This window comes from Oncorhynchus masou, chromosome 21 (genome assembly GCF_036934945.1).
Source record: "Oncorhynchus masou masou isolate Uvic2021 chromosome 21, UVic_Omas_1.1, whole genome shotgun sequence".
NCBI lineage: Eukaryota > Metazoa > Chordata > Actinopteri > Salmoniformes > Salmonidae > Oncorhynchus > Oncorhynchus masou.
In genome coordinates this window covers 44,747,837-44,766,240 of record NC_088232.1, presented here as the reverse complement: position 1 = coordinate 44,766,240, position 18,404 = coordinate 44,747,837, and the positions used below count along the sequence as shown (strand labels likewise).

General features: G+C 44.2%; 1 protein-coding gene across 4 annotated transcripts in view; it reads left to right on the top strand.

Moving 5' to 3' along the window:
* Nucleotides 1-18,404, top strand: part of LOC135508401 (arf-GAP with SH3 domain, ANK repeat and PH domain-containing protein 2-like) — a 106,410-nt gene that overhangs the window by 64,963 nt on the left and 23,043 nt on the right. For all 4 annotated transcript variants that reach the window (XM_064928558.1, XM_064928556.1, XM_064928557.1 and 1 more), the window contains exons 5-12: nucleotides 2,219-2,268; nucleotides 8,391-8,520; nucleotides 8,619-8,704; nucleotides 8,794-8,869; nucleotides 9,019-9,105; nucleotides 11,482-11,585; nucleotides 12,268-12,337; nucleotides 16,556-16,643. In XM_064928558.1, coding sequence (XP_064784630.1) covers nucleotides 2,219-2,268; nucleotides 8,391-8,520; nucleotides 8,619-8,704; nucleotides 8,794-8,869; nucleotides 9,019-9,105; nucleotides 11,482-11,585; nucleotides 12,268-12,337; nucleotides 16,556-16,643 — 691 coding nt within the window. The remainder of the gene's footprint in view (nucleotides 1-2,218; nucleotides 2,269-8,390; nucleotides 8,521-8,618; nucleotides 8,705-8,793; nucleotides 8,870-9,018; nucleotides 9,106-11,481; nucleotides 11,586-12,267; nucleotides 12,338-16,555; nucleotides 16,644-18,404) is intronic.

Here is an 18,404-nt window from a genome sequence, read left to right as displayed (position 1 = left end):
GCTATAACTTGATGACCCTACACATAACTAACCATTTCCTTGGCTCTCTTGTAGAGTGTATCCATTGTTTTCAGTGCCATGATGTCGTTGAGGAGCAGATTCAATGCATGAACAGCACAGCCAATGGGTGTGATATGAGGGTAGGACTCCTCCACTTTAGACCAAGCAGCCTTCTTGTTTGCACAATTGTCTCTCACCAGTGCAAATACCTTCTGTGGTCTAAGGTCATTGATGACTACCTTCTGCGATGTAGAGACTGGTATGTCTGTTGTCCCTTGTGTCTGTGCTCTTGTAGAATATTGGTTGAGGGGTGGAACTTATGTAGTACATTTTTCCTTGCCCACGAACATTCGACCACCCATCAGAGATGATTGCAATACAGTCTGTTTTCTCTATGATTTGCTTGACCTTCACTTGAACTCTGTTGAACTCTGCTTCTAGCAAATTAGTAGATAAATCATGTCTGGTTGGATGGGTGTATGCTGGGCGAAGAACATTCAGAAATCTCTTCCAATACACATTGCCTGTGAGCATCAGAGGTATACCAGTTGCATACACCGCTCGAGCAAGACATTCATCAGCTTTTCTCTGACTCGTACCTCCATTGAGTCAAAAAAAACTTCTGATTCCAGGAGGACCATGAGCTGTTGCTATTGATAAGTTATCTGATTCATCATTTTTACCTCAAATAGAAATAAAGGGACTTTTGTCAGAGGTTGCTTGTTGTGAACGCTGAGGGAACTTTATACACTTGACCAGATGATTCTGCGTCTTTGTTACGTTCTTCACATATGATTTCCTTCTACATTAGCTGCAGTGAAATGTCTCCACACATCAGATAGTGCCCGTGGCATTTTCCTGTAAGGATTAGAAAAAAATGAGTAAAAAACCCCCAAATACAATTCCTCCTTTTGCAAGATAAATGTTTTAAAATTAAACATGTATGGAAATGTATGCATTAACACTCATGTAAGCAGGCTTCAGCAAGCTAAAACACACATGGTAGCAAAAACTAACTCGCAGAAATTGTTAACAAGTTAGAAATTATTTAAACACACTTTGCTGTAGGCTATTATTTACTAGTTAACCAAAAATCATGTATGTCATATAAAATATATTCACCCCACCCAGTATTGTAATCAAAACTTACCAGAAAGCATGTAGTCCTTGGCTCAGACAGTGTAGCAGTGTGGGCTCAATAGCATCTCATTAGTGTGTAAGATATTGAGAATCAGCTGCACATGCGATGGAAGAGTGCACTGTGCATGCAGAGGGTTGCAATTCCATTGAATTGTGGATAGTTTAACCAAAATATGCCACAAGACCTAGAATTGCCTTATGTGTGTCCCACAAAAAAAGGTTCACTGTGTCACACCCTAACCTTAGAGAGCCTGTTTATTTCTCTATTTGGTTAGGTCAGGGTGTGATTTGGGTGGGCATTCTAGTTTTCTATTTCTTTGTTGGCTGGGTATGGTTCCCAATCAGAGGCAGTCTATCGTTGTCTCTGATTGGGAATCATACTTAGGCAACCTGTTTTCCACCTGAGTTTGTGGGATCCTGTTTTTTTTGCACAGTTGCTGTATAGCCCTGCAGAACTGTACGTTTGGTGATCTTTTGTTGGTTTTGGGTGTTCATCTAAAATAAAGTAAGATGTACACTTTCCACGCTGCGCTTTGGTCTCATTCCGATGACGGACGTAACACACTGTTTATAAGCTAACTTTATTGATGAATTTAAGCAAAATTCCCAAAATTCCAGGGCTTAACTTCCCAGGGAAAGTTTCCGGAAATTTACTGGAAAGTATCCGACTCTTTGCAACCCTATTCCTGTATTGACACTTTGCCTGTTTGATGTTTCTTCGGGGGGCATAGTCGGATTTCTTATAATCTTCCGGGTTAGAGTCCCGCTCCTTGAAAGCGGCAGCTCTACCCTTTAGCTCAGTGTGGATGTTGCCTGTAATCCATGGCTTCTGGTTGGGGTATGTACATACAGTCAGTGTGGGGACGATGTCCTCGATGCACTTATTGATGCAGCCAGTGACTGATGTGGTGTACTCCTCAATGCCATCGGAAGAATCCCGGAACATATTCCAGTCTGTGCTAGCAAAACAGTCCTATAGTTTAGCATCAGCTTCATCTGATCATCATTAGTCTACATTCTGTTTCTGAATTTAAGTGTAAATGTTGACACCTGTTTTTTTCTGCTTTTTTCTTCACAGGACCTGAAAAAGCCTTTTGATAAGGCCTGGAAAGACTACGAAACGAAAGTGTAAGGATTTTAATATTTTACTAGCAGCAAATTAGGTTCTGGCCCATTCACATTATTAGCGTAGAGTAGAAAGACAATCGGATGGTCATTCCATAGTCTTTTGGTCCATTAGTTTGTACTATGACCATACTGTAGCAATCTGTTCAAGCATTTTGATAACCTTTTAGATATTGGAGCTATCATAATAGTTTGCATTTGACCGTATACAGTAATTGTCATCGGTGTAGTCCAATTTAATCATCAAATGCATAGGCAATATGTTGAATGAGATGCAATGTGATATTTGTGTTGTTCCTTGTCTGTGCTTGTAATAATCACCATTTCCCAACCAACCTCACCTTGTGGTCGTCAATTAATGAATACACCCTCAATAACAAATCATCCCTTCTGTACACCCCTCTATCCACACTGACGTCATTGTGATTTTGCATGCCAGCGGTATATGACATTTTATAGCACTCTGATATATTTTCCAAGCTGCAAAGGACATTCTATACTGAAAGGGTAATACATGTTCTTCTCCAACACCAGTCTGATGACGAGACAGTACTGACTTTGTACCAAGTTCAAAGTTCAACCGGATGCCATGTCTTTGACCCCGTTTTATATTCCTCCATTGATGCCCCCTCCCCTCTCTGCTAGTCTTCTATCAATGGAGGGCAGTACTATGCTTGATCGAGAACATCGTTGTCCCATCTGCTCTGATGTTCTTTGAGGTTTGCCGATCACAATCCGATTGGTTCTCACATCTCCATAATCTCTCTAATCTCTTCGTCTGTGATTTATAACGCCTTTCATATTTCACAGACACAAGTGATGAGACTCTTTGCCTCGAACTCTACTCTGGCCCCAACTGCCTTAACCCTTTACCCTCATGGGAATTGTGCTATAAGGATGGGGTAAATTTAACTGTCTCGTACAGAAGACAAATAAAGAACATATGCATAACCATGGTAGCAATTGAAAGGGAACAGTTTCAAGATTATGGGAAAATTATTAGTCCAAAGGTGAGGACACAACCGCTAATTACATTGTTGATAACAAAATCAGAAAATACTCTGGATATGTTCAGTAACATGATAAGACTACTCCTGGAAAATGTGGGGTAGGTGCAACATAAGACAAACAATTACAAGGGTTTGAGTGCGAGGGACTTCCTGATGTCTCCAAGTTGCCACACAACTCTCCAGTGTGCACAGTTCCTAAGTAATTTCAATACACTTTTATGATTCAAAGAAGAGTCAACTATAAGGTGTTTTTTTAGCTCTCCTAGCTGAGCCTTTTATGAATTAGAGAAAGCATCATTTGAAAGCCTGTTCTATTTCCAACATGACTAGCTAAATTATAAAATACGATATTAGTGTTAGGCTTTCACAATGCAATTCAGGGAAACAGATAATAATTTTGGTGTGCATAGAAAGGAGCCCTGAGTGCATTCAGGTGTGTGTTCTGCTGCAAATTTTCTTCCAAATAGACAAACACAGACTCATTCTGTTCAGAACCACCCAGGGTATGATGCCATGTCATCTTGAAACTGTACCTCAAACACAGTGATCATAAACATTGACATTGTATATGACATGAGTTTTATGATAAGAAAATATGAAGTTCACATTTTGATTCACTGGTGTTTGGCTTGCTTATATGACATTAAAGCTGTGTTTATTAGAATCCTTAACATATAATCTTTCAAAGTTCTCTTCTCGCGTGAGGTGTTCAGGATGTCTGTCAGTCAAAACCCATGCAGCGCATGTGGGATGCGTAGAGCCAGAGTTGTAACTTCATATAGAGCATGTTACTGTACAGCCACTGGTTTCCAATTTAGTCGTTTATCAGTGCCCAAATCTGTCATTTTCAACCTGTATACATACGGGTACGCGTGTATATGGTGAAACTGGTTTGCGAGCACCCTGCTGTTGTCCCTACAGTTTGAGTTCCAGTTGATCTACTATCTCTGTGTTTCATGGCTCTTGTGGCGACTGCGCTACATGTGGCTGTTTTTAGCTGTTTCTCTATTAATGTGTCAGCTTTGTAGAGGTTTTATTAATGAAAGAAGTCTCATCTTGAAGTGTTTCCGTATGACAGTTTTAGACCAAAAAAGGAAGCCACACAAAATGACTGAATACAACCCAGATGACTTTGTCTGAGGCAGATAAATGTTTGTGGAGCAGCAGCAGGAACTGTGACTTCTTTAAGTGCCTTTATTAATCAAATTGGTGTGGCATCACGAGTCACAATGCTGAAGGAGTAACTGCGTGATTAAGGTATTTTGGAACAGCAGTAGATGTTAGATTAACACTCAGGGTACCAAACAATATAACCGCCATCGATAAAAAACAGTACTGTGCATGTCACGCCTTGGTCTTAGTATTTTGTGTTTTAGTTCATTAGTTGGTCAGGCCAAGGTGTGACATGGGTTTATGTTTGTTGTATTTCTTAGTGGGGTTTTTTAGTTATTGGGATTGTGGCTGATTAGGGGTGTGTGTTGCATAGGTTTGGCTGCCTGAGGCGGTTCTCAATCAGAGTCAGGTGATTCTCGTTGTCTCTGATTGGGAACCGTATTTAGGTAGCCTGGGTTTCACTTTGTATTTCGTGGGTGATTGTTCCTGTCTCTGTGTAGTGTTCACCAGATAGGCTGTAATAGGTTTCACGTTCCGTTTTGTTGTTTTTTGTATTTATAAGTTATTTCGTGTATCGTCATTTGTTCCATTAAAGAACATGAGTAACCAACACGCTGCATTTCGGTCCGACTTTCTTTCGACACACGAAGAACGCCGTTACAGTGCAGCCATCTTCATCGACCTGGCCAAGGCTTTCAACTCTGTCAATCACCGTATTCTTATCGGCAGACTCAATAGCCTTGTTTTCTCAAATGACTGCCTCGCCTGGTTCACTAACTAATTCGCAGACAGAGTTCAGTGTGTCAAATCGGAGGGCCTGTTGTCCGGACCTCTGGCAGTCTCCATGGGGGTACCACAGGGTTCAATTCTCGGGCTGACTCTTTTCTCTGTATATATCAATGATATCGCTCTTGCCGCGGGTGATTCCCTGATCCACTTCTACACAGACGACACCATTCTGTATACATCTGGCCCTTCTTTGGGCACTCTGTTAACTAACCTCCAAACGAGCTTCAATGCCATACAACACTCCTTCCGTGGCCTCCAACTGCTCTTAAACGCTAGCAAAACCAAATGCATGCTTTTCAACCGTTCACTGCCCGCACCCGTCCCCCCAACTAGCATCACTACCCTGGACTGTTCTGACCTAGAATATGTGGACAACTACAAATACCTAGGTGTCTGGCTAGACTGTAAACTCTCCTTCCAGACTCATATCAAACATCTCCAATCCAAAATCAAATCTAGAATCGGCTTTCTATTTCGCCTCCTTAAGCCTCCTTCACTCACGCCGCCATACTTACCCTAGTAAAACTGACTATCCTACCGATCCTCGACTTTGGCGATGTCATCTACAAAATAGTTTCCAATACTCTACTCAGCAAACTGGATGCAGTCTATCACAGTACCATCTGTTTTGTTATCAAAGCCCTTATACCAACCACCACTACGGCCTGTATGCTCTAGTCGGCTGGCCCTCGCTACATATTCGTCGACAGACCCTCTGGCTCCAGGTCATCTATAAGTCTATGCTAGGTAAAGCTCCACCTTATCTCACCTCACTGGTCACGATAACAACACTCACCCGTAGCACGCGCTCCAGCAGGTATATCTCACTGGTCATCCCCAAAGCCAACACACCCTTTGGCCGCCTTTCCTTCCAGTTCTCTGCTGCCAGTGTCTGGAACGAATTGCAAAAATCGCTGAAGCTGGAGACTTATATTTCCCTCACTAACTTTAAACATCAGCTATCTGAGCTGCTAACCGATCGCTGCAGCTGTACATAGTCCATCTGTAAATAGCCCACCCAATCTACCTACCTCATCCCCATATTGTTTTTATTTACTTTTCTGCTCTTTTGCACATCAGTATCTCTACTCGCACATCATCATCTGCTAATTTATCACTCCAGTGTTAATCTGCTAAATTGTAATTACTTCGCTACTATGGCCTATCTATTGCCTTCCTCCTCAAGCCATTTGCACACACTGTATATAGGGCTTTCTTTTTTACTATTGTGTTATTGACTGTACGCTTGTTTATTCCATGTGTAACTCTGTGTTGCTGTTTGTGTCGCACTGCTTTGCTTTATCTTGGCCAAGTTGCAGTTGTAAATAAGAACTTGTTCTCAACTAGTTTACCTGGTTAAATAAAGATGAAATAAAATGTAAAAAATAACATTTAGGGACTATACCAATATCGCAATATTCTTTAGGAAAACGGACGTAATGGTGGAAACAAACATAATTATGTTGTCATCCAGAGGCACATTTATTTATTTTTAAAGCTATAGCACACAATATTTTACGTACAACGTTTAAACCCAGCGAGAACTAGGAATGTGAAAAAACATCTAGCTGGAGCTCGTCTGAGCGGTTGGATGGATATGCCCTCACCCGCTATATACCTAATGCTGATTGGTTTGGTTCTTGCCTCTATAGTGCTGTCTGGTTAGAATGTGATTTGAGACCCATTACTGCAACTTGTTCACTACCACACACACACACCGGACACAGCTGCATTCATTTGAAGATGTTTATATACTTCTGGTTTGTCAATGGACACAGCACTTCTTCTCCCAATGGCATGTAAGGACACTCTACTCGATCTGTAGGAAGCCACCCTATCCAGAACCAAGTTGTCGATTATATCGACTGATATCATCAGAAATCAAGCGACATGAATCAGAAAATGGGGAGCCACCTGACCCACTAGTTGGTCAGAAGGTTCAAATCAACGTTTCATATTGTGGTGTAGATGTACTGTAGATCGAATTGCACTCAAGAAATTTTAGCGGGCTATCCCGGGGTAAAAACACTTTAAAAAATCCATTACGTACCTTTGATGAAGAGAAAGGACATCAGAAGATCTTTCAGTTACAGCACAATAAAAATGATCATTACCGCTTACTTGGACATTACGATATGAAACTAGTGTGTCAGGCGGCGCCCCGCTATCTGATTCATGTCGTTTGATTTCTGATGATTGTTGTCGACTATATCGACTGATTGGTTCTGTATAGGGTGAGGAAGCGGGGTCCTGGAGTGCATCCAAGCACCCTGATTGGTTAGCATCAGCGGGTGATTGACGGGCCTGAAGGCTAATCAGACTGAAATAGACAGACTTTTTTACACAGCAGGTTTTTAAAGTACCAAAGAGTTTGATCTGCTTAATATTCATTTTTTTTTGCCATGGGAAAAATGTTATGATACCTGTATCATCACAGCCCTAATCAAATCAAATTGTATTTGTCACATGTGCCAAATAGAACAGGTGTAGACCTTTAACGTGAAATGCTTACTTACAAGCCTTTAACCAACAATGCAGTTTTAATAAAATAGTGTTAAAATATTTACTAAATAAACTTAAGTAACACAATAAAATAGCAATTATGAAGCTATATACAGGGGGTACCGGTATGAAGTCAAATGTGTGGGTACAGGTTAGTCGTGGTAATTTGTACATTGCGGCTGTATTAACATTGTGGTTACGCACCACTTTGCCATCAGCTTGATGCCCCCCTCTCTGTCTGTCTGTTTTGATATGATCTGTTTTTCATTTTGTTTCTTGGTTCTGATTAGTTTGGAATGGCCTTGTTGTGTCTGTGTCTTGATGCTTCCAAATGATCCAACCTGTTGACTGGTGCCAAAAACAGATGAGTCATTAACGTTGGTTTAGTGATGGACCACGGTGATGAGGGCCTAACACCCATAACAAAATGCATGAGTGAGAGGCCATCTGCTCTCAAACCTGAAGGAAAACCGGCGTCACTTGAGTCTCACTAAGCTTCTTTATGGGAGGAGCTACATGCTGCATCTTTTTATTGGGTAATAGGCTAAGCTAGTTAGTAAATAGAAAAGAATGCTCTGTTGCATGGAATGGTCCTCCCGAGCTCCCCCTTCCCTCTGTATATTTCCTGTTTGGTGTACTGCCCGCTTGTGTTAGTTTCCGTGGTTGGGAATGCCACACTTTGACCCTGAATGATGTAACGTCCTGTCTTAGCACTAAGATCGAGAAGGAGAAGAAGGAGCATGCGCGGCAGCACGGCATGATCCGCACTGAGATCAGCGGGGCAGAGATAGCAGAGGAGATGGAGAAGGAGAGGAGGTTCTTCCAGCTGCAGATGTGTGAGGTAGGCAAGGAAAGTGGTGGAGCTCAGGCCTGGGTTGCCAGATTGAGTCCAGAGATGTAGTGGAGGGTTTGCTGACATTGTGAAATTCTGTCTCGCAGTATCTTCTTAAAGTGAATGAGATCAAGATCAAGAAAGGGGTGGACCTACTCCAGAATCTCATCAAATATTTCCATGCACAGTGCAAGTAAGTCCTGAAGTCATTGAAAGTTTGCATTTGACCAAATGCTCACCTCGTGGTGAAAACGTCTGATGTAGATTTGTCTCTCTCTTTAGTTTCTTTCAGGATGGGCTGAAAGCAGTAGACAACCTCAAACCCTCCATAGAGAAGCTAGCCACAGACTTACACACGGTGAGTTCCTCAAGACTACTGTTGACATCTTTATGGGTATGTAAGAACTTGCCTTTCCTGTTGAATTCCTCAAAAGTATTCTGTGTGACTTTGTATGACACCTGTGAAATTTGTATGAGCTGTCTATGACCTTGCTGTGACCTCTCCAGATAAAGCAGGCCCAGGACGAGGAGAGGAAGCAACTCACTCAGCTACGGGACGTCCTCAAGTCAGCACTGCAGGTGGAGCAGAAGGAGGTAACACCCATAGACTTAGACAGCTCTAGGGCCTATAGCCTGGTTTAGCATGGGCAACGCCACTGAGGACTTTCACCATTTTGAAGTAGTCAACTGTGTGTGACTTCGTATGGGTTAAGGAAGGATCACATAATTCCATCCAGGTCATCAAAAGAGATCAGCCAATCGATTATACTCCAATTATGTTCCCTCAAAGCTGCGAGCGCACAGTAGCCCGAGGCTACCGCGCAGAAATACGCCCAACATAGTGATGATAAAGCATTGTGTTTCTATTGATTTTTTATTCGCCCCGGGCTGTTGGCGGTAGGTGCATCTGATTCAGCTGCCCTGCTCGCCGGGTAGATAAACTGTGGCCATTTTGAGGGAACATTGCTCCTGAGAAAACCTTCCATAGCTACAGGTGGCTATAAATACAACCTTGGCTTTATACCTGTTCAGACAACAGACTCCTGGTGGCAGTATGCACCATATCTGTTTGTTTACTGACTCAGAAGTAGTAGAAGAAGAATTGGACTACTTCAAAACGGAGAAAGCCGCTGCCCATGCCGCTGTCACAGATACAAAGGAACCCCCTCTATCAACCTTTAATGATTACACCCACCAATGACACACATACAGTAGACATACACACACAGCAACACTCTACTGGCCTAGTCTTTTCACTGTCCCAAGCCCAAGCCCTCTCCTGGCCGAGTCTTTTCACTGTCCCAAGCCCAAGCCCTCTCCTGGCCGAGTCTTTTCACTGTCCCAATCCCAAGCCCTCTTCTGGCCAAGTCTTTTCACTGTCACAAGCCAAAGCCCTCTTCTGGCCGAGTCTTTTCACTGTCCCAAGCCCTCTTCTGGCCGAGTCTTTTCACTGTCCCAAGCCCTCTTCTGGCCGAGTCTTTTCACTGTCCCAAGCCCTCTTCTGGCCGAGTCTTTTCACTGTCCCAGGCCCTCTTCTGGCCGAGTCTTTTCACTGTCACAAGGCAAAGCCCTCTTCTGGCCGAGTCTTTTCACTGTCACAAGCCAAAGTCCTCTTCTGGCCGAGTCTTTTCACTGTCCCAAGCCCTCTTCTGGTCAAGTCTTTTCACTGTCCCAAGCCCTCTTCTGGCCGAGTCTTTTCACTGTCCCAAGCCCTCTTCTGGCCGAGTCTTTTCACTGTCCCAAGCCCTCTTCTGGCCGAGTCTTTTCACTGTCACAAGGCAAAGCCCTCTTCTGGCCGAGTCTTTTCACTGTCACAAGCCCAAGCCCTCCTCTGGCCGAGTCTTTTCACTGTCACAAGCCCAAGCCCTCTTCTGGCCGAGTCTTTTCACTGTCACAAGCCCAAGTTAGACATCCACTAATATAGCTGTCTGTATCTCAGCTAGGGATGCATTTAGGTGTTCAAAACAATGATGTACATAACCAAAGCCCCCTTCACTCCCTGTCAACTTTAGCAAGCTCATTTGAAAGAAACCCATTAATGGTATAAGGTGCACTCTTACGATGTGCTTAATACTGTCTTTTACCGGATGCTTTTATCCAAAGTGACTTTTAGTTACCACATGTACTTGTGTACTTCCTGGCTCTAGCTATTATGTGGAGAATTAGGCTACTGTCTGTTTTATCAGTCTGTTCTGTTCTTTACTTCACTGCTTCCGCCTCTTTGTGAACCAAGTCTAGGAGAGTAAGTTTATCTTCTGTACCTTCTTTCTGTGCTTGTCTATCTGGTTGTGGTGTTTTGTCAAGCATTTTAAATAGAGAGAGTTGGTGGTGGGGGGGGGGGTGAAAAGCAAAGGTTCTCTCTGTACTTATGAAATAGTTGTTTTCCTTTTAAATTGTTGACGACTGTAACACTACATTCAGAACCCTGAAAACGTTATTTTAGAATATCTTCCAAAGGTCTTTGCCTTGGCCCCTCCCCCTCTCAGCTCTGTGACGAGGTGATGTCACTAGTGCATGACCCCAGGGCTCTGCTTGTCTTATGTACATAGTGTAGCAGTATCTCAATAGTCTAAAGATGCTCCCCTTCCTTGTCTCCTCTCTTCACCTGCACTAAAAGCAGTGGATGGGTGAAAGCACATGCCGCAGCCAGCATCACGAGCCGTCATATTCTCCTATCCTGTAATTTTCAGATTAGAGCTGACAAAGAAAAGGTACCAGGAGAGGAAGCCACTGTAGACAATTGAGATGCACCCCACCCAAACTCACTGGCTGAGGTGTCTTGTGCCCACTGTACATAGATCCTTATATGTGTGTGTGTGTGTGTGTGTGTGTGTGTGTGTGTGTGTGTGTGTGTGTGTGTGTGTGTGTGTGTGTGTGTGTGTGTGTGTGTGTGTGTGTGTGTGTGTGTGTGTGTGTGTGTGTGTGTGTGTGTGTGTGTGTGTGTCGGTATCGGTATTGGTATTATTGAAGGAGTCCCAGGTGAGACAGGGCGCCACCTACAGTTTGCACCAGCCTCAGGGCAACAAGGAGCATGGTACCGAGCGCTGTGGGAACCTCTACAAGAAGAGTGACGGGTCAGTTTCTCATTTTCTTCTGTTAAACGTGTAGCATCTTAAAACATTTAAAAGAACCAAATGTAAGGTCAGACCGAACAAACAAACACACACAAAGTTCTCTCAGGTAATTTGTGGCGAACGTGTATAAAGATGGTAGAATTCAGATATGACGTCATTGTTTTAATACTATCCACTGAGTTTTTAAACTGTGCCGTGCAATATGGTTTAGTGTGCCAATAAATCAGTTTTTCAAATTGCCCGGCGTCTTGAAGCAAAAATTTTGATCATGTATACTCTGCTCATGACCATACACAAAAATAGTAACAGAGAGCAATGTACAATACGGCAAACTTAACAAAACAAGGAATTTGTGGTTTATTTGTGGAGTTTATGGGGGCCGCCATCTTTATGGACCTATCTTATTGCTGATACAGCATGTAAGGAAATCCATATTCCATGTTATTTTTATGGTTGAGCTTCTCCCCGGAGACATGAATACACAGCCCAGACTGTACCCCATTACTTATGCATGTACATATTAATGAGCACTGGTGTGGTTGACGTTAATAATTCATTAGCCATGTCTGTTCAGTTACAATGTGGATTCATGTCAAGTTTAGTGTGTCACACTGGCACTGGGGTGTTATGTCGGTGTGTCACAATATGTCGTGTGCCCCCCACCCCCTCCCCACCTCCCTAGGTTAAGGAAAGTGTGGCAGAAGAGAAAGTGTTCAGTAAAGAACGGATACCTTACCATATCACATGGGACGGTGAGTAATGTGCCGACGAGCACGGACACGCACACTGACACATACGCACACACAGAGGGCAAGACAACCTAGTCCTAGCCAGTTAGCATTCATTTAAAGTAAGCTAACGGCACTAGCCTGTTCTCTTAATGGAGATGAAGCACTCCATCTCACTCATTCTGTCGAACCAGACTGTTCACTGGTTGTCAAACATCTCAGGCATCAGACATGCCCAAAATGGAGCACTTTGGGTTCATTTAGCTAAAATGGTGGTAGCTTTAGTATTAGAATCACTCGAACACCTCAAAGAATGTTATCCACTACATGACCAAAAGTATGTGGACAACATCTCATTCCAAAATCATGGGCATTAATATGGAGTTGGTCCCCCCTTTGCTGCTATAACAGCCTCCACTCTTCACTTTCCACTAGATGTTGGAACATTGCTGCAGGGACTTGTTTCCATTCAGCCACAAGTGCATTAGTCAGGTTAGGCGATAGGGCCTTGCTCGCAGTCGTTCCAATTCATCCCAAAGGTGTCCAATGGGGTTTAGGTCAAGCTGAAACAGGAAGGAGCTTGTAGAATGGGATTGTATGCTGTAGCGTTAAGATTTCCCTTCACTGGAACTAAGGGGCCTAGCCCGAACCACAAAAAACAGCCCCAGACCATTATTCCTCCTCCACCAAACTTTACCGTTGGCACTATGCATTGGGGCAGGTAGCGTTCTCCTGGCATCCGCCAATCCCAGATTCCTCTGTTGGACTGCCAGATGGTGAAGCGTGATTCATCACTCCAGAAAACATCCACAGGCGGCAAGCTTTACACCACTCCAGCCAACACTTTGCGCATGGTGATCTTAGGCTTGTGTGCGGTTGCTCGGCCATGGAAACCAATTTCATGAAGCTCCCGACGAACAGTTTTTGTGCTGACATTGCTTCCAGAGGCAGTTTAGAACTCCGTAGTGACATCTGAGGACAGACAATCCGCGCTTCAGCACTCGGCGGTCCCGTTCTGTGAGCTTTTGTGGCCTACCACTTCGCAGCTGAGCCGTTGATGCTCCTAGATGTTTCCCCTTCACAATAACAGCACTTACAGTTACCGGGACAGCTCTAGCAGGGCAGAAATTTGACACACTAACTTGTTGGAAAGGTGGCATCCTATGACAGTGCCACGTTGAAAGTCGCTGAGCTTTTCAGTAAGGCCATTCTACTGCCAATGTTTGTCTGTGGAGATTCATGGCTGTGTGCTCGATTGTACATACCTGTCATCAACGGGTGTGGCAGAAATAGCCAAATCCACTAATTTGAAGAGGTGTCCACATACTTTTGTATATTTAGTGTATATATCCTGCCTGCATCCCAAATCGCACCCTATTCCCTAGATAGTGCCCTACTATTGACCAGGGCTCTGGTGCCATTTGGGACACAGGCCTTGTGTCAGGCTAGCCCACTGAGTGACTTTACAAGCACCAGGGACTCACCGGTCTATTGATTTCCTCTACTCTGCTTTCGCTAAAGCAGGCTCTACTTCACTCCATTACCCTAGATTTACTCTCTCTCTCTCGCTGTCTCTCTCACTTCATCGCTGTCTTAAGTCATCTTCCTCTCTCCTCTCGCTCTCTCGCTCTCTGTCTCTCTCTATCTCTCTCTCCCTCTTTCAAAAGGCACACATACACAAACACGGCAGGTTGAGGGAGGGGAAGGAATCAGGGTTGGATTTGAAGCACCCTGAGCACAAACCGTGGCCTGGTTTCATCCACCACTGCAGAGCACCACAGTCAGCAGAGAGGCCCATGCTAACAGACCTTAACACAGGGGGAAATATTCCTTATGAAAACATCATAAGAGAGCCTCAATGTTATGTTGTAATGACTGAGGGGGAGGTAGTGTTATGTTGTAATGACTGAGGGGGAGGTAGTGTTATGTTGTAATAACTGAGGGGGAGGTAGTGTTATTTTATGTTGTAATAACTGAGGGGGAGGTAGTGTTATGTTGTAATGACTGAGGGGGAGGTAGTGTTATGTTGTAATGACTGAGGGGGAGGTAGTGTTATGTTGTAATGACTGAGGGGGAGGTAGTGTTATGTTGTAATGACTGAGGGGGAGGTAGTGTTATGTTGTAATGACTGAGGGGGAGGTAGTGTTATGTTGTAATGACTGAGGGGGAGGTAGTGTTATGTTGTAATGACTGAGGGGGGAGGTAGTGTTATGTTGTAATGACTGAGGGGGAGGTAGTGTTATGTTGTAATGACTGAGGGGGAGGTAGTGTTATGTTATGTTATGTTGTAATAACTGAGGGGGAGGTAGTGTTATGTTATGTTGTAATAACTGAGGGGGAGGTAGTGTTATGTTGTAATAACTGAGGGGGAGGTAGTGTTATGTTATGTTGTAATAATTGAGGGGGAGGTAATGTTATGTTGTATTGACTGAGGGGGTTGTAGGTAGTGTTATGTTGTAATGACTGAGGGGGAGGTAGTGTTATGTTGTAATGACTGAGGGGGAGGTAGTGTTATGTTGTAATGACTGAGGGGGAGGTAGTGTTATGTTATGTTGTAATAACTGAGGGGGAGGTAGTGTTATGTTGTAATAACTGAGGGGGGTAGTGTAGTGTTATGTTATGTTGTAATAACTGAGGGGGAGGTAATGTTATGTTGTAATGACTGAGGGGGAGGTAGTGTTATGTTGTAATGACTGAGGGGGAGGTAGTGTTATTTTATGTTGTAATGACTGAGGGGGAGGTAGTGTTATGTTGTAATGACTGAGGGGGAGGTAGTGTTATGTTATGTTGTAATAACTGAGGGGGAGGTAGTGTTATGTTATGTTGTAATGACTGAGGGGGAGGTAGTGTTATGTTGTAATGACTGAGGGGGAGGTAGTGTTATGTTGTAATGACTGAGGGGGAGGTAGTGTTATGTTGTAATAACTGAGGGGGAGAGGTAGTGTTATGTTGTAATGACTGAGGGGGAGGTAGTGTTATGTTGTAATGACTGAGGGGAGGTAGTGTTATGTTGTAATGACTGAGGGGGAGGTAGTGTTATGTTGTAATGACTGAGGGGGAGGTAGTGTTATGTTGTAATAACTGAGGGGGAGGTAGTGTTATGTTGTAATAACTGAGGGGGAGGTAGTGTTATGTTGTAATAACTGAGGGGGAGGTAGTGTTATTTTATGTTGTAATAACTGAGGGGGAGGTAGTGTTATGTTGTAATAACTGAGGGGGAGGTAGTGTTATGTTATGTTGTAATAACTGAGGGGGAGGTAGTGTTATTTTATGTTGTAATAACTGAGGGGGAGGTAGTATTATGTTGTAATGACTGAGGGGGAGGTAGTGTTATGTTATGTTGTAATGACTGAGGGGGAGGTAGTGTTATGTTGTAATGACTGAGGGGGAGGTAGTGTTATGTTGTAATGACTGAGGGGGGGGGAGGTAGTGTTATGTTGTAATGACTGAGGGGGAGGTAGTGTTATGTTGTAATGACTGAGGGGGAGGTAGTGTTATGTTGTAATGACTGAGGGGGAGGTAGTGTTATGTTATGTTGTAATAACTGAGGGGGAGGTAGTGTTATTTTATGTTGTAATAACTGAGGGGGAGGTAGTGTTATTTTATGTTGTAATAACTGAGGGGGAGGTAGTGTTATGTTGTAATGACTGAGGGGGAGGTAGTGTTATGTTGTAATGACTGAGGGGGAGGTAGTATTTGTATGTTGTAATGACTGAGGGGGAGGTAGTGTTATGTTGTAATGACTGAGGGGGAGGTAATAACTGTGTTTATGTTGTAATGACTGAGGGGGAGGTAGTGTTATGTTATGTTGTAATAACTGAGGGGGAGGTAGTGTTATTTTATGTTGTAATAACTGAGGGGGAGGTAGTGTTATTTTATGTTGTAATAACTGAGGGGGAGGTAGTGTTATTTTATGTTGTAATAACTGAGGGGGAATGGGGATGTTGCAGTGCTGTGCTGTGCTGATTCACAGGTAGACCTGTATGTGATTGCGATGAATTTTTAGGGGTCATAATATGTTTACTTTCATAGTATATGATTTATAATGTGAGTCCATGTAGGCTAAATGGATTAATTGGGTAAATTGACACTGGGTGAAGCTTTGTATCATTGCTAGTCCTAACAGGTATTTTTGGTGTGGCAGGGTGTAGTTAACTTCATGCTTTCTGTTTGCTGATTCTGATGTTCTTCTTTCCTGTCCTCCTACCCTCTCTCTCCTCCTCCCCCCTCCTTCCCCTTCAGACAAACCGACCGCCGGCAAAACTCAACCTACTCACCTGCCAGGTGAAACACAACCCAGAGGAGAAGAAGAGCTTTGACCTCATCTCACGTAGGTTTACTCTGCCTTTTACCCCCCTGTTCCCTCTGTGTGTTATAGGAATACCACTACAAATGGACCCTGCTGGGTTTTCACAGGGCCTGCCCTGCACACTGTGGTACCACACCTTGTGTTCTCACAGGGCCTTCCCTGCACACTGCGGTACCACACCTTGTGTTCTCACAGGGCCTACCCTGGTACCACACTTGTGTTCTCACAGTGCCTACCGCACCTTGTGTTCTCACAGTGCCTACCCTGCACATTGCGGTACCGAACCTTGTGTTCTCACAGGGCCTGCCCTGCACACTGTGGTACCGCACCTTGTGTTCTCACAGGGCCTGCCCTGCACACTGTGGTACCACACCTTGTGTTCTCACAGGGCCTGCCCTGCACACTGCGGTACCACACCTTGTGTTCTCACAGGGCCTGCCCTGCACACTGTGGTACCACACCTTGTGTTCTCACAGGGCCTGCCCTGCACATTGCGGTACCGAACCTTGTGTTCTCAGAGGGCCTGCAAACTGCTGTACCTCAACTTGCATTCTCAGAGGGCCTGGCCTGCGCACTGCGGTGCCTCATCGGCCGTGATTTGGAGTCCCATAGGGCGGCGCACAATTGGCCTAGCGTCGTCCAGGTTTGGCCAGTGTAGGCCGTCATTGTAAATAAGAATTTGTTCTTAACTGACTGGCCTAGTTAAAGGTTCAAATAAAATAAAAATATATATATATTCAATTTGTAAATCTGATAAAGGAAATGCTGGCTTATAGACATGGCAGAACAAGACCGGATGCTTTTTTGGGAAGAATGACAGTGCTCGTTATTGAGTAGAGAGAAATCTACTGCAGAAAAACAAGTGCAGGGAGGAAACTCACAGAAAAAGGCAAAGTGGTTGTCAATAGGGCTCTATATGAAAGGAAATCGCAGCTATTCTGTGGAATGTGGGCAGGAAAGGAGTTGTGAATAGTTGAATCGCTGTATGAGTTCTATTCAGGGAAGAATCAATAGTTTGTGCCTCAACATCACCCTCTTCGAATCTGCAGCCTTTTAAGAATTTCATCCACGTTCCTTTGTTCCGTATTTTCACGTAATCTCGTGTAACCAAGGGAGATGGAGCTAAAATTAGTATTTATTCTTCCCCCATTCACCCTCTTCATCCTCCATCCACCCTCTTCTTTCTTCAGTCAGGTTTTGGGGATTTGCTTTTTGGGGATTTGCTTTGAGTTTAGCTGAGTGGTGACTTCATCCTGTCACACTGCCCTAACCCATCTGGACAAGAGGAATACCTATGTGAGAATGCTGTTCATCGACTACAGCTCAGCATTTAACACCATAGTACCCTCCAAGCTCGTCATCAAGCTCGAGACCCTGGGTCTCGACCCCGCCCTGTGCAACTGGGTCCTGGACTTCCTGACGGGCCGCCCCCAGGTGGTGAGGGTAGGCAACAACATCTCCACCCCGCTGATCCTCAACACTGGGGCCCCACAAGGGTGCGTTCTGAGCCCTCTCCTGTACTCCCTGTTCACCCACGACTGCGCGGCAACGCACGCCTCCAACTCAATCATCAAGTTTGCGGACGACACAACAGTGGTAGGCTTGATTACCAACAACGACGAGACGGCCTACAGGGAGGAGGTGAGGGCCCTCGGAGTGTGGTGTCAGGACAATAACCTCACACTCAACGTCAACAAAACTAAGGAGATGATTGTGGACTTCAGGAAACAGCAGAGGGAACACCCCCCTATCCACATCGATGGAACAGTAGTGGAGAGGGTA